General features: G+C 43.4%; 2 protein-coding genes across 2 annotated transcripts; both read right to left on the bottom strand.

Annotated features, from left to right (window-relative positions):
• Positions 1-9,086: 9,086 nt before the first annotated feature.
• On the bottom strand, positions 9,087-11,087 carry LOC115904712 (outer dense fiber protein 3-like). The gene is made up of 6 exons (XM_030950327.1): positions 10,982-11,087; positions 10,657-10,857; positions 10,327-10,428; positions 9,853-9,974; positions 9,293-9,430; positions 9,087-9,182 (listed from the first exon to the last, which is right to left on the bottom strand). Exons 1-6 carry the CDS (start codon positions 11,085-11,087, stop codon positions 9,087-9,089), a joined length of 765 nt encoding a protein of 254 aa, XP_030806187.1.
• Positions 11,088-13,121: 2,034 nt separating this feature from the next.
• Positions 13,122-15,103, bottom strand: LOC115904605 (outer dense fiber protein 3-like). The gene is made up of 6 exons (XM_030950113.1): positions 14,992-15,103; positions 14,677-14,877; positions 14,344-14,445; positions 13,878-13,999; positions 13,318-13,455; positions 13,122-13,217 (listed from the first exon to the last, which is right to left on the bottom strand). The coding sequence occupies exons 1-6, from the start codon at positions 15,095-15,097 to the stop codon at positions 13,122-13,124; spliced, it is 765 nt and encodes a 254-aa protein (XP_030805973.1). The 5' UTR covers positions 15,098-15,103.
• Positions 15,104-25,856: the final 10,753 nt, after the last annotated feature.

Raw genomic sequence — 25,856 nt, 5'->3', positions numbered from 1 at the left:
GGTAATAAATTACAAACACAAATGTCTATTTATAGAACAAAAATGCTATAGGGATGCAAATCTCGACCTTCACTTGCTTAACTGAATTTGGATATTCCAGTGGCTCATTTTCATTTCCTCTGTTTTTTGAAAATGAAAAAGGCAGATAGAAGGGCAAAGCAAAGGCAACCTTTATCCAAAGCTTTTGAAATTATACAGTTTTAGTCATGTCTCTTAAGATAAACTAAACATCTTATGTGGCAGGTGTGAAAGTCTTGATCTGAGTTAGTATAGCATCCTGAAATTTATGAAAAAAAGACATTTTTTTTACATCCCATAAAAAACTCAGTCCTTATATCTGAACTTCATATTTTGCAATCAAAGAATTAACTTAATAAACTCTGATATAAATAAAGAAGCATCATCAAAGTACTATTTTACAAAGCATCAGCTGGGTCATACTTGGTATGGAGAGCAAGAATACATTTGAAATGTTGGATTATCATAGCCCTAGGACAAGCGTGCTACGTAGAGCGCTTTCACTACAGGCAATCTAGCCCAAGACAGTGAAAGCTTCTGTCCTAAATCTCTGGCAGCCCCTTTGGCAAAGTCAACCCAGAGCTGCAGATCCTGGAAACCTGCCATCCTGGTTTTGGTTAAACCACCACACCTGCAAAACATGACAGGCAAACTCTGTAAATTCTAGATGTGATGGGATACTTTGAGGCTATGATACATTATTAAACTAAACCCTTAACTGTTCTCTGGCTTTTAAATCAAACACCATGGCATGGTGTGTGTTTCTGAAACCAAACTCCCTCTCTTCTGCCACAATAATTTCTCATCCATCACAATGCCCAGCACACTCTCTGTTCCCTGGCCTAATGTGATTCCTGAACCTTGCCCAGATCCTGACTAGGAAACTGCAGTTCTCTTGGACTAAAACCATGTCAGGGATCTTGTCTACATTTAAACAGTCTAAATGATTGCTAAATAATGTCCAAACACATGTCCCAGCCTTGTTTAATCAATATGTATGTGGAAGGTTGTAGCCACGGAGACATGGGTTTCCAAAGCCATGAGTCAGAGCTCTACAGGTTTCCATGCTTCTTGATATGTGATATCAGGAAATGTGCCAACAGGAAAGTCAAGAGTGTCTGGGTAACCTGAGTGCTACCAACCTTTCCTGTGCTACTCACTCCAAGGGGGTCCAAGAGTCCTAGCTTGGCTGTTCTTACTTCTCACCACTTTTTGGCTCCCAGCAGTAGACATACAAATTCAGTTCACCAGTTGTCAATATATTAGCTTCTACTCTTTTTTTTTTTAATCTTTTTTTTTGGTCAGAAAATATTAAACCAAACCAAACAATCCACAAACAAAACAATAAAGCAGCATTTCCTTGCATATTCTGTTGCTAGCTCACTTCTTAGGATGAAATATGTTTGTTTCTCCTGATTGAAATTGAATGTGTGAATCGTTAATCATGAAAAATAAAACTTTTTCAAAAGACTGATGCAAGTCTGGGAAGTTAGCAAGAACAGTTTTAAAGCAGGATGGTAATATTAGCCAGATGGCCACAACAAGAAATTTGGACCTGTGTCTGGGTGTGAAGAATAGCTTTGTTTAAAGCCAGATCTCTTACAAAGAAAGAATGCACCTCTGTTCAGCGATGGATCCAAACTCCACATCCCCCTCAGTGGAACAGGGGGGAGAAGCAAAAGTGAAACTGCTACATTGAGATAACAGTTAAATAATTGAAATGGAAAAAAAATATAATACCAGTAAAATAAAGAGAGATAACATTCAAGAAAAACAATTTATCAAGTGATGCACAATGTAAATCCTCACCACCTGCTGACCAATGGCAAACGCTGATTGATTTATTACTCATTTCCATGCACCAGTGCTTTAAATAAACAACTTCCATTGAGGTTAAAAATTTTCCTAAGGTTTTGAAGGAGATCTCAGCTTTTGGGAAGAAGGTTGGACAGACTGCATTTCCATGGTACCTGTCAATCAAAGGGGCTGACACCTCTATTTTAGAAACCCTTCAACATTTTCACTGTCCAATTATAACAAGGAACTGAAGCTGTTGTCTGTGAGTGATTTGTGACAAATAACTGCTGTGTTCTCTGGTTGTGACAATTGTTATTTTTAGGGCTAAAGGAAGGAAGAGAGGGCGTTGCAGTTATTTTAAGACAGATTTAATTTAAACAGTGAAGCTGTAGTTGTATATGGATAATCCGTTTGGCAGGTCTGAAAATAGCAAGGTCACATTAATCAGATATTTTTAATTAATGTACTTTAATACAAAGAGCAGAAATTTATGGACAACACCATTCTTTGAAGAATGAAGGGGTCATTCAAAGAATGCGCGGCCATACATGTGCATGCACTTTTTTTTAAGATGTTCCCAGAATGGATCAGGATTGCAGCACAGCCTTGAGAAATTTGAAAAATGTGTGTTTTGTCAGTCAAGATTAATAGACTGTTTTGAGATATTTACACCAAGGTACTGTGACACTTGATGTTGAATTTTCCTCCTTTAGCGATGCTAAAAAACAGGAGAAACAGAGGTGTGTTTGGTTTTTTTAAATAAAGGAGCTCTTTCACTTTCATGTATCAGCCCAGCTGCAGAAATTCCTGACTACGATCTGTTACCTGCTGTACTTCTGCCTTTCAAGGAAGATTTTGCAGGAAGAAATGTGAGGTGTTCTGATAATTTTTTGATTCCTTTATCCAGGCAAAAAAAAATTAAAACCATTACCAGATTTTGAAGTAAACAAAGATGGGAAAACCAAGAGGTCTCTCTAATTACTATTTTTCCTCACTGTACATCATTTGCTCATCTTTGAAAGCAAATCATTCATGGGAACATTATGCAGCTTGATGACAAAATTAATTGGAGGGGTGGGTCAACAAACTCCTATGGAATTTCAACACACCTGACTACGAGGGTGTATTGCATGCATGTGTTTGTAGCTTAAGGCAGGGAAAAATCACTCCTTCAAGTAAGAGCTGAATTTAATAGGAATTCCTATTTTGCTTTGGGATAACATCTTTCATTGATTTAATCCCTTCCTGTATGTACTTGTATCATATGAGGTAGTTGTGGTTTTCATTTTACATTCAAATCTATAGTATGATGAATAGCTATTGTCAGCTTTACTTCACCCTGACCAGTGGTTGCACCAGTGGAGGTAGGCTAGGGTCAAGGAGATGGCCTCAAATAATCTACAATTTTCCTAACCCTATCCCTGTCCCCCTTTCCTTAGCGCCTTCCTTTATTTATCTTTTTTTTTTTTCTTTCTCTTTTAGTGCCCCATCTATCTTGCAGCTTACTGAGGCTGGAACTCTGACTAGAAATGACAGATCGCTTCATATGTCACACTTTATTGTTTGTTGCACTTTTATCACATTTCCAGCATCTTCTTTCAAAATCAGCCCAATTCTGAGGTATATGCTGCTAATTTGCATTACAGAAAAATTCTGCCTCTTTTGTTCACTTGGGTATTTCCCCTTGGTTAAATGGATTATTTACAGCGTAGTGGAATCTAGCACTTCAAGCATTGACTTCATATGATTTACTACACATTAATACAGTAATAACACTGTATTAATAAACTTGTAAAGCCTGGCCTTGATAGTATTTGATTGAAGCTGGTTTTTTTCTGGAAGTTCCTGACCAAGAAAGTTACAGCTCTTCTCAGAATAAAAGTAGGGATAAATTCACTGCATATAGCTATTGACGATTTTCAATGAGAAACCAGGAATAAAAGCAGAAATATAACATTAAGCATAGACAGGTAGAAGTGGGAAGGGGAGAGAATATTAATTAAGAAATATTACTTGTTAGAGGAAGTATATACTGGGCACTTGAGACTGGAAATTCACATGGGTAAGGCTTGGACTTGTTTGGTGAGAAGGTTGGGAGGAAATGAACAAGCTATTTAGAATGGGCTGGACAGGTACAACAACACTGCAAAGGGCTGCAGTGGAGGAAAGCCTGAGCCTAGTGAACAGCACACTTCTTTTTATGAAGCTCAGGGCAAAATTTGCTTTCTGGGCTGCATACACACACTGCCGGCTTATATTTCATTTCTGATCCAGCGGTATACCTAGGTCCTTCTCTGCAGAGCTGCTCTCAAACCATTCACCACCAAGCCTGCATTGAAAATGATGACTGCTACAACCCAGGTGTGGACCTTTCACTTAGCCTTGTTGAACTTCAGGAGGTTCCCACTGGCCCACTTCTTGAGCCTGTGAAGGTATATCTCTTCCCTCAAGTGCGTGTCAGTTAGGTGAGCAGTGATGCCTTGTGAGATAAAAAAGGGGTTCTTCAACTTCAGACCACTAGTACACATTAGAGACAGACCTAAAACAGACTTAGTTTAAAGAGCCTACTTGCCATTGTCAGAACTGGGATTTAAAGATGTACCATAAACATAATAAGCAATTACTTGCACATAGACTGAAAAGACAATATTTTTCTATACATATGTAAACTGTGCCTATATACTAACCAGTAAGCATCCTTGCCAGGCTCAAACAGCCTATGTAAAAATGCTAAATATTAGATTAGAAGCAAAAGGATTACTAGGAAATAAAAGAAAGGTAATTGGCTAAACATACCCCTGAGGCCTGGATCATAAGAATCACTATTTTATTGGATAAGTAAAATATCAGACCTTGTTCGTTTTGAGCTACCTGACAAACTAGCTGCAGCTCTAGCAGATAATCACTGTCTTTAAAACTAATGGTTTTGATACAGATTCTCTCCTGCAGCCTATTGTTACAGAAATTGAAACTGTTAAGTAGCTAGTCACATTTTCTGATTCTGAGGAACTTATTTGCTGCTTTGGCCCAGACATAAGCAAAAACAGGCAAGGAGCTGCTTTAATTTATGCCACTGTCAGACTCTCACGGTCTCTCTACCACTGGAGTTCCTCTCTGCCACAACCTTTCATGCTCTGACTAGGGATTTCCCATGCAAAAATATACATATGTGCAATGCACAGATGGTTTGCATATGCGCAGTAGGCTTAACATAGCTGATTTACTGTGTATGCACGGACCATCTGTGCAGCACATGTGCAGCAGGTCTGATGTGTACTGGACACATTGGACTTACTGTGCATGTGCTACACAGTTAATCTGCATACACACAGTAGCCACAGCTCTGACTGAGTTGCCAGACATCCAGATGGCCAGAGTCCTTAAATCCCTTCCAGAGAAAAAATGAAGATGGAATAAGGATGTTTGGTTTTGTTTGGGTTTTTTCCTGGTGTATAACATAGCTTATCCTTTATCCTCAAATGTAGGAACATATTAAAGTGGATATACCACCTCATCACATTTTAAGTCTAAAAACAGAGACAGAGAGCAATTCCCTCTGGTCATGTATGTCCAAAAACAACTATAGAAAACAAAACAGAGCTGTGATAAAGATTCTTCTCTGTAAACTTTTACAAAACAAGCAAATCCATAACAAGTGAACTACACAGACTTCTCTTAAAGAGGACTGGCAGCCACTTCAGATTTCCTGACTACAAAAAGCTTTTCAATCTGGAAATATTTAAATTATTCAGGTTAATGCTCAGAAAACTCAGCAACCCAGATCAATCACAAGTCACAGTCTCAGGAAGAGAGTTACTTGTCTTGGGCCTTGCCCTTTGGGTGGTTGAGATTCAGTGTCTTAGAGTGCACATGCTGTTTGCTTCCCCATCATTAAGACTGTGAGCTAGTAACACTGTCATTAACGTTTTTGACAAATTCCCCATCAATAACTCTTCCCTAAAATGAAGATGCAGTTAAATATGAAAAACACTTATTAGACCCACCAGTATTTTGATAATTGCTAAGCACACTGGTAGTTCCAATGTATGGAGAATTTATCTATATTTACTTACTGGGGAGAAGTCTGAAAACACTCTGCATCTGTGGCTGGCATCCAGCTTTTTTTTTGCATGACCTGACAATGCACGCAGGAGTCTGCTCCGTTTCTTCTGCACTCTGGGGAACGGCCTCTCTTGCCTTCATTTGCACACTTAGGCTGTCAAAGTCCCAAAAGTGGCAGCATAGAGGTGTTCTTCCTAAACATTATCTTCAGCAGAAAATTCTGCTTACAAACACCAGGCCCAAATCACCCTCTCCAGAAAAAAACATAAATTAAAGAATCACTGAAAAGTAAGACATGAAACAAAAGTCTGAGGCATTCAAATTTGCATTCATATTATGTGACCTAAAATTACAAGAACATACAGCTTTTAGATAAACAAAAAATCATATTGATTTTTCTCTCATTGCATGTTTTTGCCTTGCAGACTTCATCAAGGTCTGCTTGTTGTGTTTTCAAGAGGAAAATATATTAGGCACCTTACCCATAGGCACCAAGTTGTGAGGTGCACCAAGGCCTTCTCTATTCCATTCTGAACCTATGCCAACCACAAGTGCCATCCACACAAACCTTCCCAGCCTAATCCTGAGCCTCTTAGGTTTGCCAGCCTGTCTCGAGGAACCCAAAGAGGACAGAATGCCTGAATGAGACCTGATGAGTGCTGAGCAGAGGGGATCACCCTTGAACCTTCTGGCAATAAGAGAAAATAGGAGAAGACCCGTCAGAGCAAGCTCTTGTGTGGCACTGGGCTGGGCAGCGCTGTGGTCCCAGGCTCCTATTCTTGCCATAGGCTTTGTAGCCACCACCATGGATGGAGCTTGGGAGGGCATCTGGGGGTTTCATCACCCATGTGGCCACATCATGGCAGAGTTCAGCACCCTGGGATTCACTTATACAATCCCTGAGATGGCAGGTAAACCAGGAATAATGAAGGATGGCGCAGGAGCAGAGGGGGGAGAGAACATCTGGGGGATCAGAGCACATCTGCTGCTTCCACTTAACAACTGTAAGTTTAACACTTACAAGTTGCAAGGAGCCAAACATTCCATCACAGACAGCTGCTCTGAAGGTACTCAGCACTACATTCACCCCTGTATCACTGTGAATGAGAAGGACTCAGCTCCAGCACTGCACATCTGTGGATGTCCCAAGATGAAGACCGAGGTCACCCTGAGCACCATTTCTCCAGCCTTTCCTGTAGGTGAGACAAGCACACCTTACTCATTGGGGGCACAAAACCTGTCCAGAACAAAATCTGTCCACCGCTGCCTCAGCACTGTTCCCATAGAGCACAGCATCACTGACCTCATCTGTGAACACAGGTAGGACGAGATTTCGTTTGTAGATTAAAAAAAACAGTTACAAAATTTTCTTGCACCACAAAGGACTGAATATCCAGTCTGTTAACCAAAGCTTCATTTGCCTTTGTCCCTCCCCTGCAACAGCAATTTTTAACAAATATTTTCCTGCTCTTTGTGTTCTCCTGTAATCTTTCTAACTCACTTCGGCCTTTATGTAAGTTTAGTTAAAATACTTCCCATTAACCACAGGCATTTCAAAATGAAGAGAAGGGCACCTGAAGCCCTGACAAGGAAGATACCTGCTCGGGGTTGGACTGAGAGGAGCCTCAGGCAATCAAGGTCCCCGCGGCTCCTCCTCAGCAGGAAAACAGGAACGGAAAACAAGGTGTAAAAGCTCGCGAATTGACATAACGACGCGTGAAACGGATTCGGCTGGAGGAAATTAGTGTAATTTACTGCTATTTATTCAGATAGTGAGAAAATTAAACTCCAGTACCACCCACCCACCACTCCCCTTTCAAAGTCGGAGCTGCTGCCCATGGCTGCCGGCTCCTGCCCAGAGCCGCGCTCAGGAGCGCCTGGACCCGCTCTGCCCAAGCTCCCGCCGCTGCAGCTCCTCGGCACACCGTGTTCCAGCCTGGGCCCGCTCTGCCCAAGCTCCCGCCGCTGCAGCTCCTCGGCACACCGTGTTCCAGCCTGGGCCCGCTCTGCCCGAGCTCCGGACGCTGCAGCTCCGCTACACACGGCGGTCCAGCTCGGCACGGCCGCACAAGGCCTACCGGGGCACACCTGTCCGCAGCGGTCCCGGGAATTTGCCTTCCGCCTCCCCGCAATCTGGCACACGCAGCCTTTCACTCGTTAACCAGGGTTAACCAGGGGGTTAACCAGCACCCGAACGCCGCCGACCGGAGGTTGGGGCCAGCCGCCGGTCGGTCCGTGCTGCAGCACTGCCGCATTGCCTGCGGGGCTCCGCTTGGTCTGGGCATGGGGCTGCCATGGAACTGGCTCAGACAGCCCCAGTGGGGCAGCCCCAGTTTGTCCTCACAAAGACCAGCTTCTTCCCCACGCACAGACACACAGCACAACCCTTTCCAGTCCAGTGGTGCCGGAGCACAGGGCTTTTGTCTAAGAGGTTGAGTCTGACTGAAGTTCTGGCCACAGAGCTGAGAGAGGCTCCTGCCTTGCAGTGCGTGAGAGAGCTGCCCAATCCAGCAATTACCACCCTGTTCCCCAGCAATCAGAGGATTTTGCATCCTTTTGGCATCACCACTTAGCCAGAGAAGAGAAACAGGCTCCCCAGGGGCACAGTAGAGTCCCATCACTGGCCACAATCAAGTTTGCAGTTGGCTAGGTGCTGGCTAGTCTCTTCCAGGCTGCCGCTCCGCATGAGGGCTGGATGAGGTCACCTTCCAAGGTCCCTTCCCACCTGGGCTGTTGCAGGATTCTATGGTGATTCCATTTTCAGACTGGGAGTAATGGTTCTTTCTCCCTAGCTCTCAGTGGCCTGGGGACTTGCCTGTGGAAATGAGCCCCTGCCTGTGTCAAGAGAATATGCAGGGCAGATGTGTTTCTGGGCACACCTTGGGCAGATGCCACCTATGTGCACTGAAAAGGGGGACACTGAGATGGGCTTTGTCCTTGAGGCCAGCATGGGCCATGGGGTGAGAATGTGCAAGGCAGGGCTGGAAAGCTTTCACAGTGTTTTGCTGTGGTTAGGTGAAACAGTGGTGTTGGAGATGTCAGCGTGGCTCGCGCTGTTACCTGACTGCTCTCCCCTCACCCTCATCCTGCCATGTTTTGACTGAGGCATAGACATGAGACAGTGAAGCCAGTGGTCTACACCAACGCACACCTAACCCCACCCTGCTGCAAAGGAGGAACAGGAAAAAGATCTCTTCAGGTGTCTGTCTTTAATCAACATGTGTTTCAGGTATTAAAGAAGCTTTGTAGAGAGAATGTCGGAGTCCAAAACTGAAGGCAGGATCCCGGGCCTTGGTTACTGACAACTGGAAGAGGAAATTGGGAAGAAAAGAGGTGAAGATGGTGCATCACTCTCCAGAGTTGTCCTCAAGTGAAGGTTGTGCAGCAAAACACATTGATGGGCTGACTGCCTTACCTTTCCCAGGGTGTATTCTGCTGGACCTGGAAATGCTCCCTTTCCGGGAAGTTTGGTTTTTAGTCCCATTGAGAACTTGGGAGCCCTGGTTTTGTAGACATCCAGATCCACCTTGTCAAATGCCGCAGGACCTGGCGTCTGCAAGAGAAGCAACGAGGTCGGTGGGTACAAGAGGCAGTGTGGATTCTTGCTGGGTGCCCATGAGTACTGTGCTGCTTTAGGTGGCTGGCCAGAGGAGCAGTGTGGGAGGCCTGGAGCCTTGGGAATGAGGGCTCCTTGGGAAGAGAGGTAGATTTCCCAGAGGATGAGGGGAGATTATTGCCGTTAGTGCCAGTGAGCTGTACTGTGCCAAAGCTGCTGGTGTGGAAAAATGGGGGGGTTCAGGTGTCAGTGTTACTGGTAATAGCAGAGCCAGAGGCCCTGTGGCTTCTTGTGCTTTGCTGCAGGTGCAGGGAAGCATGTGTTATGTGGGGACACAGCAGGCACTGGGGCCCTTCTACCCTAAGCAGAGTAGCTGAACTTCGGCTGCTGCTGTTAGAGAACAGAGAAGCACAGCTCACCTTTGCGGCATCTTGAAAACAGCTCTGGTATTGACTCTTCCCCTTCATGGAGTAGCATGGTTCAGCATGAGTGTATGCTGTGTTGGGTCCCAGAATCCTGGGCAAGGTGTAGGTGCCAGGACCTGGAAATGGAATAGGAAGACAGCGTAGATCAGTCCTGTGGGAAAGGGTGCAATGCCTGGGTGGAAGAGAGTCAGCCTGCCAAGCTGTCTGTGAGGAGCAGGAAGGGTATCCTGCCCCTCATCCCAGTGCCTCTGGCTTTTGTTGCATGTGGTGTGCCTTGGCTGTTTGAAACCAGAGGTGCTGGTTCTTCTGTGAACTGGGAGAAGTTGGTGCTGTGGGACAGCTAAAAGCTTGTTGAGCACACACTGCGTCTTGCTGCCCAGGCTTTTTGCTAGGCCTGTTGAAGAAGCTGCAGATGCTCCCTGGAGGACACGCAGGCTGTAAGAGTGTCTGTTTCCCCAAGTTCCATACCTGGTGTTCGGAAACCTTTTAAGTCCTTGGGTCGGGATGCCAGGCTATTCGCCGGTGCGGTATGGAAGACGTGTTTGTTGGCACGTTCCGTGGTGTAGTCACCTGGGACAGAGAAGGAGACAAGAAAAGTGAAGCTGGGACCCTAGCTGCAAGCCAAAGAGGAGAAGTCAGGACGAGGTGGAGGACGTGCTCAGTCTTGCTTGTTTTCTGTCTGGAACTGTCTGAAGCCCATTCAGGGCATGAGCAGCGGGCTTTGTGCCCCAGTGGTACAGGGCAACAGTAAGGCATGCTTGTCTAGCCTGGATGAAGGGCTGCAGAAATGCTACTCACTGGGTCCAGGGGTGACCAAAATCTTGCTCTTGGGACGTGCTGTCACAAGTGCTGATGGAGCCACCTGCTTCCCAGTCTTGGTGATGGATGATTCGATGAAGTATCGAGGACCTGGTGAGCAGCTGTCTGTGGCTGGAGCATTGCTGCCTCGAAATGAGTATGCAGGGGCTCTGTCTTTGGTGGGATCATGAGCCATATGACCTGGGAAGAAAAGCCTGTGAAAGGACCTGTGCCTGCAACTGTGTGGTGAAAGGAGGCTCCTATGTGGAAGCAAGTGCTGTGCTGTCCCTCCTGCTGCCACTACCTCCTCTGATAGTTGGTTTACCTGTTAACCCAGGAAGCCCATACTTGGGACCTGGGGTGCTGAATTCTGCAAGGATTGGGCCCCGTCGGGGATGAGGTCTCCAGTTGCCTACCCAGGGTCCCTCCATGCTGGTGGCCAGAGAAACTACAAGAAAAACTGGAGAGCTACCAAAGGGCTTCTCTGACACAGCGCTGGTACCAAGCTTTCCTGTAGCCCAGAGCAGGAAGAAAGCAAACTAGCATCACGAGAGAAAGTGAAGGAAAGTAAGAGCAACAAGGAGTAGCAGATGGAAGAGAAGGAGGAATGGGGAGAAGCAGCAAGCTGGAAGCAAAGATGCAGCAAAAACTCCTGCTGTGCCCTCAGGCAGCAATTGTAGGCGTAGAACGCAGTGCTGGCCTGGCTGGGGTTAGCCTCCGGCACGTCTACACACAAATTTGCTCAGCTGGAGTGTGGCGCTGACTGGGTGATGTGCAGGGAGGGATGCCAGCCCCTCGGTGACATCATAATCCATTGCTAGGTGGATCCATCAACATTGACATCCATCACCAGGTGACATCCCAAAGGGCCATTCTCACCAGTGATGAGCAAAGCCCACTGTGATGTTGAGACCCTTAAGCTGTTCGTGCTGCAGCGCTGCTGTATTGCCAGCAAGGCTCCTCTGGGGCTGGGCATGGGCCTGCCATGGAACTGGCTCAGTTTGGTGTGGGGCAGCCCCAGTTTGTCCTCACACAGAGATGCTTTTGTCCCCACGTGCCCAGAGACCTAGCACAGCCTTTTCTAGTCCAGTGGTGCCTTTCACCAAAGGGCTTTTTTCACCAAACAGTGTGAAATAAACTTATCCAGAAATCAATTTTTTGTGAACAAGGAGACACTTCTGTATTTCAGTGCCAGGAACAAGGGGGATTACTCCTCCAAATTTGTTCTGATTTGCAAACAAAATTCATCCATTTTATATGCTTTTTCTGCTGTGTCATTCTTACATAAGTTCTTTTACATAGGATGCATCATCTGCCCATGCTTAAGCGTAACCTATACAATGATTGGTTTCAGTAGTTATATAACTACAATAATATTCCTACCCTAAGACTATAATTGGCCATGTCTACTGAGATCTGCTGATTGGAATCCTTGATAGTCAAGTTAGATTGGGAAAGGAAGAGTTTTCCAAGAACACTAACTGGTGTTCATGACAATTTCGATAGCTTCTTGGACAAGGCATATGATACCAGGTAACTTCTTGGTAAGGTTTCTCTGACTACATACTTTAAAAACAGCACTCCTAACATTCCTATAACATATGTTTCATGGTTATCTACTTGCAATCATAAGTAACACTTTTGTCTTTTTTATTATTAAATTATTTTATCAGTGTATTTGTAAGAGGCTCAGTAGACTGAAGTGCTGGCCACAGAGCTGAGAGAGGCTCCTGCCTTGGAGTGCGTGTGAGAGCTGCCCAATCCAACAATTCCCACCCTGTTCCCCAGCAATCAGAGGATTTTGCATCCTTTTGGCATCACCACTTAGCCAGAGAAGAGAAACAGGCTCCCCAGGGGCACAGTAGAGTCCCATCACTGGCCACAATCAAGTTTGCAGTTGGCTAGGTGCTGGCTAGTCTCTTCCAGGCTGCCGCTCCCGCATGAGGGCTGGATGAGGTCACCTTCCAAGGTCTCTTCCCACCTGGGCTGTTGCAGGATTCTATGGTGATTCCATTTTCAGACTGGGAATAATGGTTCTTTCTCCCTAGCTCTCAGTGGCCTGGGGACTTGCCTGTGGAAATGAGCCCCTGCCTGTGTCAAGAGAATATGCAGGGCAGATGTGTTTCTGGGCACACCTTGGGCAGATGCCACCTATGTGCACTGAAAAGGGGGACACTGAGATGGGCTTTGTCCTTGAGGCCAGCATGGGCCATGGGGTGAGAATGTGCAAGGCAGGGCTGGAAAGCTTTCACAGTGTTTTGCTGTGGTTAGGTGAAGCAGTGGTGTTGGAGATGTCAGCGTGGCTCGCGCTGTTACCTCACTGCTCTCCCCTCACCCTCATCCTGCCATGTTTTGACTGAGACATAGACATGAGACAGTGAAGCCAGTGGTCTACACCAACGCACACCTAACCCCACCCTGCTGCAAAGGAGGAACAGGAAAAAGATCTCTTCAGGTGTCTGTCTTTAATCAAGATGTGTTGCAGGTATTAAAGAAGCTTTGTAGAGAGAATGTCGAAGTCCAAAAGTGTAAGCAGGATCCCGGGCCTTGATCAGTGCAACCTGGAAGGGGAAGAAAAGAGGTGAATATGGTGCCTCGTTCTCCAGTTGTCCTCAAGTGAGGGCTGTGCAGCATAACATAATGGTAGGCAGGCTGCCTTACCTTTCCTGTGTTGTAGTCTGCTGGACCTGGAAACCGATCCTTCCCAGCCAGTTTAGTTTTTAGTCCCATTGAGAACTTGGGAGCCCTGGTTTTGTAGACATCCAGATCCACCTTGGCAAACGCCGCAGGACCTGGCGTCTGCAAGAGAAGCAACGAGGTCGGTGGGTACAAGAGGCAGTGTGGATTCTTGCTGGGTGCCCATGAGTACTGTGCTGCTTTAGGTGGCTGGCCAGAGGAGCAGTGTGGGAGGCCTGGAGCCTTGGGAATGAGGGCTCCTTGGGAAGAGAGGTAGATTTCCCAGAGGATGAGGGGAGATTATTGCCGTTAGTGCCAGTGAGCTGTACTGTGCCAAAGCTGCTGGTGTGGAAAAATGGGGGGGTTCAGGTGTCAGTGTTACTGGTAATAGCAGAGCCAGAGGCCCTGTGGCTTCTTGTGCTTTGCTGCAGGTGCAGGGAAGCATGTGTTATGTGGGGACACAGCAGGCACTGGGGCCCTTCTACCCTAAGCAGAGTAGCTGAACTTCGGCTGCTGCTGTTAGAGAACAGAGAAGCACAGCTCACCTTTGCGGCATCTTGAAAACAGCTCTGGTATTGACTCTTCCCCTTCATGGAGTAGCATGGTTCAGCATGAGTGTATGCTGTGTTGGGTCCCAGAATCCTGGGCAAGGTGTAGGTGCCAGGACCTGGAAATGGAATAGCGTAGATCAGTCCTGTGGGAAAGGGTGCAATGCCTGGGTGGAAGAGAGTCAGCCTGCCAAGCTGTCTGTGAGGAGCAGGAAGGGTATCCTGCCCCTCATCCCAGTGCCTCTGGCTTTTGTTGCATGTGGTGTGCCTTGGCTGTTTGAAACCAGAGGTGCTGGTTCTTCTGTGAACTGGGAGAAGTTGGTGCTGTGGGACAGCTAAAAGCTTGTTGAGCACACACTGCGTCTTGCTGCCCAGGCTTTTTGCTAGGCCTGTTGAAGAAGCTGCAGATGCTCCCTGGAGGACACGCAGGCTGTAAGAGTGTCTGTTTCCCCAAGTTCCATACCCGGTGTTCGGAACCTTTTTAAGTCCTTGGGCCGGAACACCATGTGATTGGATGGTGCGGTATGGAAGACGTGTTTGTTGGCACGTTCCGTGGTGTAGTCACCTGGGACAGAGAAGGAGACAACAAAAGAAGTGAAGCTGGGAACCTAGCTGCAAGCCAAAGAGGAGAAGTCAGGACAAGGTGGAGGACGTGCTCAGTCTTGCTTGTTTTCTGTCTGGAACTGTCTGAAGCCCATTCAGGGCATGAGCAGCGGGCTTTGTGCCCCAGTGGTACAGGGCAACAGTAAGGCATGCTTGTCTAGCCTGGATGAAGGGCTGCAGAAATGCTACTCACTGGGTCCAGGGGTGACCTCAATCTTGCTCTTGGGACGTCCCATCATATATGCTGCTGGTGGCATATACTTCCCAGTCTTGGTGATGGATGGATGGATGAAGTATCGAGGACCTGGTGAGCAGCTGTCTGTGGAGGGAGCTTTGGTCCCTCGAAATGAGTATGCAGGGGCTCTGTGTCTGGTGGGATCATGAGCCATATGACCTGGGAAGAAAAGCCTATGAAAGGACCTGTGCCTGCAACTGTGTGGTGAAAGGAGGTTCCTAAGTGGAAGCAAGTGCTGTGCTGTTCTATCATGCCCCCTGATAATTGATTTACCTGTTGTCCCAGGGAGCCAGTACTTGGGACCTGGGGTGCTGAATTCTGCAAGGATTGGGCCCCGTCGGGGATGAGGTCTCCAGTTGCCTACCCAGGGTCCCTCCATGTTGGTGGCCAGAGAAACTACAAGAAAAACTGGAGAGCTACCAAAGGGCTTCTCTGACACAGCGCTTGTACAAAGCTTTCCTGTAGCCCAGAGCAGGAAGAAAGCAAACTAGCATCACGAGAGAAAGTGAAGGAAAGTGAAGAGCAACAAGGAGTAGCAGATGGAAGAGAAGGAGGAATGCGGAGGAGCAGCAGGTTAGAAGCAAAGATGCAGCAAGAACTCCCTGCTGTGCCCTCAGGCAATGATTGTTTGCCAGGCCAGCAGCAGTGGAGAAGAAGCGCAGCGCTGGCCTGGCTGGGTGGTAGCCTCCGGCGCGTCTGCACGCGAACTTGGTCAGTTGGAGTGTGGCGCTGGCTGGGTGATGTGCAGGGAGGGATGCCAGCCCCTCGGTGACATCATAATCCATTGCTAGGTGGATCCATCAACATTGACATCCATCACCAGGTGACATCCCAAAGGGCCATTCTCACCAGTGATGAGCAAAGCCCACTGTGATGTTGAGACCCTTAAGCTGTTCGTGCTGCAGCGCTGCCGTATTGCCAGCAAGGCTCCTCTGGGGCTGGGCATGGGCCTGCCATGGAACTGGCTCAGTTTGGTGTGGGGCAGCCCCAGTTTGTCCTCACACAGAGATGCTTTTGTCTCCATGTTCCCAGAGACCTAGCACAGCCTTTTCTAGTCCAGTGGTGCCTGAGCACAGAGCATTGATCTAATGGGTTGTGTCTGCCTGAACTGCTTGCTGCAGAGCTGGGAGAGCTGACAGAGGCTTTTGCCTCAAAGCGTCTTTGAGAGCTGCCCACTCTAATTCTCACCCCGTAGGGTTGAGATTCTAGAGTAGAATCCTTTTGACATCACCTCTTAGCCAGAGGGGAAAAAGCAACCTCCCCAAGAACCTGAAGAATTGAACAGGCTTTGTCTCAAACTTCTCCCTTTTCTTGCTTTGGCCCTTCTGTTAACTCTTGGTCTGGCAGGAAAGGAGTGAGAAAGCAGCTCACATGGCTTAGCTTGTGTCCAGGCTCAATAATTGAGCTTCTAATCTTATTTAGCAATAATGTGAGAATGCCCTTCTTTGGGGGTGAAAAAATGTTGTGAGTTAGCTGTAACTGCTACTTACTCCACCTGCAGTCATTTACAATGGGAGATCCCCTGAACTGAGCTGGGAAGTTGATAGTGTCCAATGCCCAGCTTGTGCTTTGTATCTTTTGATACTTTTCCAAGGTCTCTGTGCTCTGAGCTTACTATTAGAGGGGAGGGAGCAAAGCTATCAATAATATCAGTTGTGCTGGCCTCTCCATTTGAGGGCCCCCAGTTTCTGCATCACTCCTCAGATGCTACTGATGTCTTCAAGCAGTTTTCTCTCTTTAATGCCCACTTCTCCAGTTTATTTTGGGAGTTCATGGTCAAGAGGATTTTCCTAAAGCAATGCTGATGTCTCAGGAACATATGAATTCTTTCAAGGTTTCCCTGGAAGGGTTGGACAAAGTTTCATTATTCTGATTTTGTGAGTAGTGTGTGAATCTCTATGCCTGCACTATGAGTTCTCCCGTTAGGTTTTTCCTTCCCCAGATTTCCTGACTCTTTGTCAGTATTACCAGTCATTACCAATGCTTTGTTTAGTGACCCTTAAAGCTTTTCAGTCTCCAGGTTTTTATGGTTTGAGACCCTTATGGCTTTTCTTCCATTGCTGTGCTACATGGGCTGTGGTTAATATAGCATCAGTTAGGAAATACATTCTGAAGCATATGAATTGTGATTTGAATGGAGATGCTGTGGGTGAGGTAAAACAGTGGAGTGGCAAACCAGTTTAGAAGACATAAGAATCCTTTAACACAAGCTGATTTGTGTAGTGAAGGGCACTTAAACTTCAAAGGCACACACAGATGGAATTTTCTCCCACTGGTCAAGTACTCATGCAGTATAACCAGCAGTTTTCGTAACACTTGCAATCTTTGATATGCTAACAAAATTGTATATGAGCTCGTTCTCTTACCTTAGGTGAAGCAGATATCAGTGTAGCTGGCTAATCACATTTCTTGTTGGATTGTTTAGAAATGCCAGCATTAGTTGATGAGTTCCAGTTCTTGTGTTCTTGGTGTCATTAACCTGAATCTTCTGCATCCATTTTTTTTCCTCCTGCTTTCCTCTGTGTCCTGCATCAATGCAAAGCCATCAAATAAGTTTTGTTTAGATGATGCTTTGGATTCTAGTGATGACTGCTCCTCCAGACTTGGGGCATAATTTTCACTCTGGAGACTTAAAACAAAGCCATTCCAGTAAACAGCCTTCTTGGGTGATGGTATTTTAACTGTGAAGCCTACTGATAACAGCTACAGATAAAAGATTTTCAGTGGGTTGGAGGTGTTAAAGTTGGAGCCCAATGATAACAGCTGCCCAGAAGCATTCCACAGAAGGAGGCATTTGCCCTGGAGCATACTGATAGCAATCCCATGAACCATCCCTTGTGGAGAACATTCAAAAAATGAAGAGGACAGCCCTCAGCCCAAAGGCTGTTTCCCAGAGCTGCCATCACTAGGCTCCAGAGCCTAGAATGAATGAAAGCTAGAAATTTATTCACATAGTCTGTGAATAGCAGTAGGCAATGACTTGCAAAACAGGATAATTTACTGGCATTGAAACTGGCAGTGGGCGTAACATACCTGGCACATTTTTAATATACTTAGCATATTTTATTTCAAACTTCTTAAAAGGATATGCTATAACTGATCTGTTTTTAGTGAGAGCATGGAGTAATGTTGCTGGAAGTTGTAGCCTGTATCAACACAAAAGGATGACAGAATTAAAAGAGACTGATTAAAATGATTAAACACTTCAGTAGTAATTACTGTGTATGATATGTTATTTACAAATAACTGGATACCTATACATTTTCACTGCATGTTACAAGATCTTTGTACCGTGCTCTTTAGGAAGTGACACAGTTGGCTTAATTTAAAAAAAAATAGTATAACAGATTTTTTTACCTGTATGTTTCAGAGATAATTTCAGTGATGTGGAGAATCCCTGCTGTACCTACAGCTCCCAGCAGTCAAATATCGAATTGTATGAGCTCTATTGTATGCCACATATGATGCTTTCTTTAGACAAATGAAAGGAAAAAAATGCTAAAAATGTCAGCAATTAAGTTTGATCTGGTTTCAACTTTTGATTTTGAAAGAGGTGGAGGCTTAAATATCTATAAATTTGATGGCTTTCATGTCTGTGCAGTTTCCATTTTGATTCAATTAAGGACAGAATTTGAGTCTTTACCTCTCATCAGCAAGGTCATCTTAACAATTAATGAAAACGCTTAGATAAATTTGTCTGGTTTTCTTTTTTTCTGTTCCACTCCACTGTGGACATTTAACAGTAGTGCTCCAATGCCAAGAAATACTACTCAGAAGTTTAATTACATGGAAGTGGCAAGAAGTACCCACCATGAGCGTTCTTTTGGTTCAGAGAACACAGACTAGAGTTATCAGACCCTGCTGTACCTCTGTTTTTAAGAAGAATGTTAAGCATTTTCATTGATATTGATTCCACTAATGCGTTTGGTGTCAACTGTGTAAATGCACCTAGAGGTCCTGAGGCTGTCTGTATAAGCCCTTCAAAACTGTAGAACTGATGCTTCAATCTAAGGACTCATATGTGGAATGCTTGCGGTATGACAGATGCTTTTTGACATCAAAATGGAAAATAAAAGAGAAACATAAGCCCCAAATCATTAATTACAGTTTTCCTTAGAATATTAGATGATAACTATATGTTCATAGCAGAAATTAATTTGATCTAGCAATTAAATAAATGCCATGCATTTAATAAATCCAAACCAAACCTTTAAAACAAAAATTTGAGATTGCACATGCATCAAAATCTGTGATATCACATAACTTATGGTTTATACAATCAGGAACTGGCTTGTACAGCTCTAATCCTCCAAGAGAGCTCATGGTATGTGTGGGATAACTATGAAAACCAGCATGGGATGGGAGAATGTGTTCTATAGAAGGGCCATGTTTCTGTGTTTCTAGCCACCCTGCACAGGTGGCTAGCCCAGAGAAAGGTGGAACTCTGGCCCCTTCCTCTCAACCCTTTATTGAGTTGAACGGAGTTGCTCTCTCAGGAAAGAAATGCATGCCAGGTACAGCTTGGCTCCAGTTTACCCCAGAGCAAGGGGATAATCCAAGGACAGATTATGAGTCTCACTGTGCAGCATCTTCGTCTGGGCTTCTAGCTAGTTTATACCAAAGAAACCATTACACTAATTTTATTTCAGTTAACATTTTAACTTTAATTCATCAGTTACCTTAGTGAGAAATTTTTTTTTAAATTTCATGTAAGATAGCATAGGCTTGAAATTAAGTCTGTGATAGGTAATTTGGGGTTTTTTAATAATCATAGATTTACTGATGAACTTTTCAAATAAAAAGCAGAAAAAGAATAATATCTTATAAAGTAAAGAATATTATCTAAGGGAAAAATATTAGTTTACAAGGAGAATATTACCTCTTATTTTTGGAATTTCTGTAAGATTCCTGTCTCGGCTGTATTTCAAGAATCTGTCTATAGGTTGCATTCCTGAGCCTATCAGCCTTACAGATCGGTTAATAAAAGTCAATCCGTGATTGTTTAACTTGCCTGCTACTGCCTGAAGCAGAATTACAAAAGCTAAATGTGTTCAAAACTCCACCAGGAGTTTCTATCATCTTAAAACTCCAAGCGTATGACCTCATGGCAACTAAAAAATAAATATTCCACAACAGCTTGAAGAAACTTGCAGTTACTATGCATTCATGTCAACAAAATAAGAAATCATGCTTGAGGAATAGCAATGTTTTCACCTTCTGCTCTTAGAATGATTCATTTAGAAATGGAAACTAGTGGCAAAAGGATGATGAATATGAAACAACTGACAAGTAAAAACTAACAAATGCAATTAATTAGAAAATAGTAATTTGATTGCTAACTGAGAAGGTTTATAAGCAACATAGAATTGCCGTGTGCATTAATCAGGTTCGCTGCAGTAGCAATTAACTCTTCAATACTAAGACTCCTCACATATTCTGAATATCCTGACTGATTTACCATTAATTTCTACATAGTCCTGATTTTGAACTTTCATTAGTGTTCATTCTTCTGCATACTCAGCTAGGGTATATTTTGTTTCATGAAGATGACTTTCAAATGCACTAAAGTAATTTGTTAATGCAAATTGTTTTTCTTTCATGAAGTCACACACAATTTTTGTTAAATGTAAGGAGAAACACTCTAAGTAATTGCTATAGAAAAAAATCTGCAATCAGCTTTCATTAATTTTTAAGTGAATTGGGGGTGTGATTCTTATAATGAAACAGTATTATATCTTCTTAATCCATTGCTCTAATTTGTAACTTTGACCTGAGAATTAGTGAGAATATTTTACTCATGTAATAGGAATTGGAGTTAGCAAATAAAGTGATTTTTTTTAGTTCAATCAGGAATTTTAGTTCAACTATTTTAGTAATTGTATTTTCATATGCATTTTCTTTTGAAAATAATAACACTTCTTCTCACCAACACATGTTCTAGAATCTTTAAGATTGTATAAATATAGCTTTAAGATGTAAAAATTTGGAAGAAATTCTGTATCTTGGTTGCATAACCAGAAACCTATGTGCCGTTTTCCTCAAAATCTAACAAAATTAGATGCTGACCTTAAAACTACATCACATGCTGTTCCTATTTTTCAAAGCTCATGATGGATCATGGTCTTGAGTTTAAAGGACATACATGTGAGAACATCTCAGGTTTTAGAAGAGGCATGGATCTGAACTTAGAGAAACACTGAAGAAGTCTGCGTTGCTTTTAATGAGAATGGATTATTTAAATCTATTTAAATTTAAAAAGTTAGAGTTTAATATTAGAAAAGTGAGACTTGAATACCCACACTGCTGTGAAATTCTGCAAAATGAGGAGTCAGACTTGGGCTCTCGTCATCAATTTCCCATTGACAGGCAAAGTGATTTCCAGTCAACGTGGATTTATTTATACACATGGTTTAATTTCAGAATGCACAGTTCAATGCAAAAGGAGATTGGAATATCAATCGATTTCAGTGCAGGTTTTTTGTTTGTTTGTTTGTTTTTGTTTGGTGGGGTTTTTTTTAATATTTGGCCTGTTATGAGTAGGATTTTTGAAAAAATTCTTACAGTAAGCATCTCAGTAAGCAAAGCTCATGAAGGCTATCAAGAGAAAACCTTATACTTCGGTAGAAATAGAATATTTTCATTTCATATGGCAATCAGTCTAAGTCCTCTGAAGACCTTGGAATCAGTTCTGCTAGTTTTTCTCTTTCCTGTGGTTCATTTCTCAGGAACTTGTAGGGAGTATAACCCAAATTGGTGCTACTGGTTCATTTTCCTCTCAAGCTTTCAAAGGAAAATGTTGAGATAGGTCAGGCCACGTGCAGTCTTGTTTTATACAGTTACCAGACTTGTACCATTAGAAAATGTGGTGCATTTATTTTAAAGCATCCTTTCCACTGCAGTTGTGTGGAACAATGATCTGCTGAATTTAATTCACAGATCAAAGAGGGAGGAAATTAACCAACACAGTAAATTGATTATTTCATGGGTGACATAACCAAGGCAATGATTTATCTTAATAAAGAGCAACATCCCTCTAGTCCTTAACTGAATTCCAGCCAATGCAATAATACTCAGTTGTTAATGACTTTGATGTTGATGTGGAAAAGTGAATGACTGTATAATCACTGAAATGAGACCTCATCACAGTTGGAAATGTTTAAGCCAAATCATTTTGGACTGTGAAAAGAGCCCTGAGTGGTATAGATTGGCTGGGTCCCAGATTTTCAGCCTTAACTAAACAGGGCCTGAAAACTTTATCATGCTGCCATGCCTCAGGCTGGTCTGCAATTCTGACAGCCCCAGAGAATTGCAGTTTAATGTATATGTGTGGACTCACTGCAGAAAAAGAATTCAGGATGTGCAAAATGCCATGGAGGTACACGAAACCCACCTCACGCAGTTAACGAACTCAAACTTTGACTCCCGAGCAAGTCCAATGGCCAAAACTGGCAGAGAGGGGCAACCACGACATGCTGGTGACACAGAACAGGCTACAGGCTCGGGGTGGGGCAGCTCGGGCGCTGAACCCTGGGGAGTGTCGGTGGCGGCTGCGGGCGGAGGCGCAGCCCGGCACAGGGGCTGCCCGCGGGGCCGTGCCGCGCTCGGGAGCGCTCCGGGCAGCGCACGGTGCTGGCATCCACCCGGGGGGGCTGGGTGCGCCTGCCACACAGCGCCCGCAATAAATACCTGTCTGTCAGCAGCTGGCTTTAGGAGACGGAACAGAAGAAAGGAAAAAGGAGTCAAATAGGAAGAACTGTACTGAGAGCTTATGTTTATATCCCACATCACTAAATATGGCTTAGGAGGCTGAAATGCAGCATTAGTCATTTGTAGCAGCCTTCACCTCCCCCTTTACCCTTCCCTACAAACTCTTACAATAACAAACCAGGCTAAAATTAGAGCTGCTTTATAGTACATTAATTTGATCATCATTGTCTCGGCCCTGATTGAAGATCTCACACCAGTAGGAGGGATACCCTTTACATCAAGCTTCCCTGATGCTGATGCTCATCTCTTGGATCCAAGGGGGAAGTCAGGTCATTTCTTTTCTGCTCAGGTTTCCTTCACAACCACTCAATTCCCAGAGATGGATTCCTAGCATTGACATTACCCCATCCATGCCTTGTTAATTTTTCTTTTTTTAAAAAAAGGACAGGAAGAGCACTTTGCATCCTCCTAGCCTGGCTTTGCCCCATGCACACTGTGAGAAATCAAGAGGAGAAGAGGGAGGAAGATGATGGCAATTTACAAAGTGTTCAAGTCCAGCTTTTCTAACCTCAGCAGAGATACAGAGGCAACTGCAGGTAGTTTACCACGCAGCCTCCAGGCTCCAGAAACATGATACTCTGATGCTGATCATTTGGGAAAAAAGGGCTAAGGATTATTAAACTGCTCATCCAGGCCTGCAGCTGGGGGTGACTCAGAGTGCAGAGTTGGAAAAATGCCCATGTGGCAAGATTAGAAACTCGTTTGTGTAGTTTATATGGCCTTGCCAGGAGCCTCCGTTTTTTCCAAACCTTCAGTTTATTAACTTTAAAAGCACTCCTTTCCTGTTGGGGATCTGGCATGGCTGCAGCCCGGCAGCTCTTTCTCCTTTTGCATTAACAACACTTAAAGGCTTTCTTTCCTTTTCAAAATCGACTGTGTGAGATCATCTGGAATTTTCAAATGTGCTCACTCTTTCTTTTCATTTCTTTCTTTGTCCCAGGGTTCAATTTAAATCCAAGTGCTTTTAAACTAACTGTATTCATCCAGCCAGCACTTTCAGGAGTATATGTTATGAAAGCAGGAAAAGAAAAGGCCTTCTTGTCATCAAAACCATAATAATTATGTGTCAAATGTAATTACTGCTCTGTGGGTAATACATCTAATACTCGGTGACAGAGTAAGCAGCCTGCAGAAGTAGAAAGTAACTGGTGGCAGGATCAAATTTGATATAAAATTAACCATCATGCTTAAATACTCTGTCTCATAAAATTCTAACAAAAATGCAAAGGCAAGAAAAAAAGGGTTTTTTCTTCATCTAAAATTGTTAATGTGCAAAAGCTCAGTTCTCTCCACCTCCATACAATGAATCACAGCTCTTTTAAAATAAGGAACACTGCTATAAATGTGTACATTACACGGATCACACTCTTGTGAAGGAGCTCATCTAACAGGAAGGAATTAAGTGTGGGAGTTCTCTGCTCTTAACCCATTATGTTTCCTCATTATTACCTTCACACTGCACGCTTGATTCACTCGCTAAGAAACAGGCTTTCCACATTTCCCTACCTTCTTTAAAATACACCAACTAATGAGCAGCTGGTGAAACTGATATGTGCCTGTGAATTTGAACACTACTGAAATGTGTAGTCATAATCTGAAGAAGCAAAAAAGTGCTATGTCAGGAAACAGTATTCTAAATATGACAGCATGTGTGAGAAACTTGTCCAGTTTAAAAAATGCATGTCCTGTCCTCCCAACACTCTTCGTAGACTTAACAAAATCTAACTTATTCAAAAACACTTCAAAATATAATGATTTGCTAATGTGAGTCTAGATCCTGAAAATAATCTTCAATGACTGTGTTTAGCAGTTATATTATGAGTAAAATTAATTCATCTACTTGTTACCTAAAGGCGTAAGTTTTTTGTAGGATTGGTGTTTTTGACTGGAGCTAACATTATGTATGCATATTTCTTTACTAATTTGTGTAGGACTACATAAAAGTAGAGTTAAGAAAAATAAGAATACGTGAAGTGGCTCTACATTCTAGTCCTCAGTTTTGCATGCTCCTGCATGATAATCAGAAAAAAAAGGATTTCTGTACATTTTCATTTCAGCTTTATTAACATGCTTTGATTTTCTTTACATTTGCTTTGTCTTTCTATTTCCGGAGTATTATGTTTCCTAGCAGGCATACTTAATGAAATATTAATAACATTAGAGATCTTTGAAAAGTTTGAAAGATTTTCAACGTCTTTACATCAGAAATAATTATTTCAATCTAAAGTTTCTTTGAAATTGTGTAACTTGAAATACTCATCAAGTAACTATTAATGGTTCATTATATAAGGAAAATCCATGCATATAATTTATTACATTGGAAGCCTGATTATAAAGATCAGTCATCCAATTAAACAACAGTGTTCAGTCACAGAATTAAAATCAGGTTTTTAAAAATGCAGCACTTAAAAAGGTACTCCCAAATAAGGAACTGATCAATATTTGGTGATTTTTAAATTGCAGATTTGGGGAAAAGAAACCCTGGAAAATGCTTCTAAGATTCAGTATGAGATATTTATTCTTTTCACTCTGGGCCTATTCACCTTTTTCCACATATCAGAAACAAAGCCCAGAGGGTTTTTTTCTGGTTTTTGAACACTCCACATGTTCTAGTAAAAACTATTCATTAAGTTAAACCCAAAGTTTTTCTCCAACATTAGTTGTGAGAAAATGAAGGTGTCTCATTAACTTGTTTTTGCCTACTCAACAGGCATGTTCAAATACTATTCTGCTTTGTAACAAGACTATGGAACACATTTCACTGACTACCAGACTATATGCATGCAGACATACTTAGCAGCATTTCCTATCTGTCTCAGTGCAAGAGTGTTTGTAAATGTTATTGGTATTACCTAGAACAGGTGGAATATAGGAAAGTATTTCCACAAATTAGCCTCAGTGTTCTCATGTGTTTATTTCCTGAAAAGATCTCAGAAGTCTGTCTCCTATAAATGGCTAATTGGCACCAATTTTAATTTATGAAAAGTAGGCACTAGAAGAGCTCCACATTCAAGTTAGCAAGAGAAACTGATTGTACGATAATGAAAGAGCAGTAGTGATTAACAAGGGTTATTTCTTTAAAAACAAAATGCATCCTAATGGATGAAATATTTGGTGTTTGCCTGGTACACATACCTTAGGTCTTCTCCAGGGTGCTTCCTTTAAATTTCAGTAGTAATCCCAGTTCCACTGGATGTACTGTGTAATACAAGCAGCACTGTCTATACACATAATTATCAGCAGTTGAGGAACACAGGCCCAAAAGCATTCTCTGGCTTTCTTTTGATAAATAAGACTGATGAAAAGAATGGCTCAGAACTGCCAGTTTTGGATATGGTTTCTGAAGAATTAAGTCAACATGAAAGAAATCA

The sequence above is a fragment of the Camarhynchus parvulus genome, chromosome 5 (genome assembly GCF_901933205.1).
Source record: "Camarhynchus parvulus chromosome 5, STF_HiC, whole genome shotgun sequence".
Taxonomy (NCBI): Eukaryota; Metazoa; Chordata; class Aves; order Passeriformes; family Thraupidae; genus Camarhynchus; species Camarhynchus parvulus.
This window is presented reverse-complemented; position numbering and strand designations above follow the sequence as displayed.

Coding starts and splice junctions, on each gene's coding strand:
- LOC115904712 (XM_030950327.1), bottom strand. CDS start 11,087: ATGGAGGGACCCTGGGTAGGCAACTGGAGACCTCATCCCCGACGGGGC. Junction 10,858..10,981: donor TGGGCTTCCTGGGTTAACAG/GTAAACCAACTA, acceptor TTTTCTTCCCAG/GTCATATGGCTCATGATCCC. Junction 10,429..10,656: donor TTTGGTCACCCCTGGACCCA/GTGAGTAGCATT, acceptor TCTCTGTCCCAG/GTGACTACACCACGGAACGT.
- LOC115904605 (XM_030950113.1), bottom strand. CDS start 15,097: ATGGAGGGACCCTGGGTAGGCAACTGGAGACCTCATCCCCGACGGGGC. Junction 14,878..14,991: donor CTGGCTCCCTGGGACAACAG/GTAAATCAATTA, acceptor TTTTCTTCCCAG/GTCATATGGCTCATGATCCC. Junction 13,456..13,877: donor GTTTTCAAGATGCCGCAAAG/GTGAGCTGTGCT, acceptor CTTCTCTTGCAG/ACGCCAGGTCCTGCGGCGTT.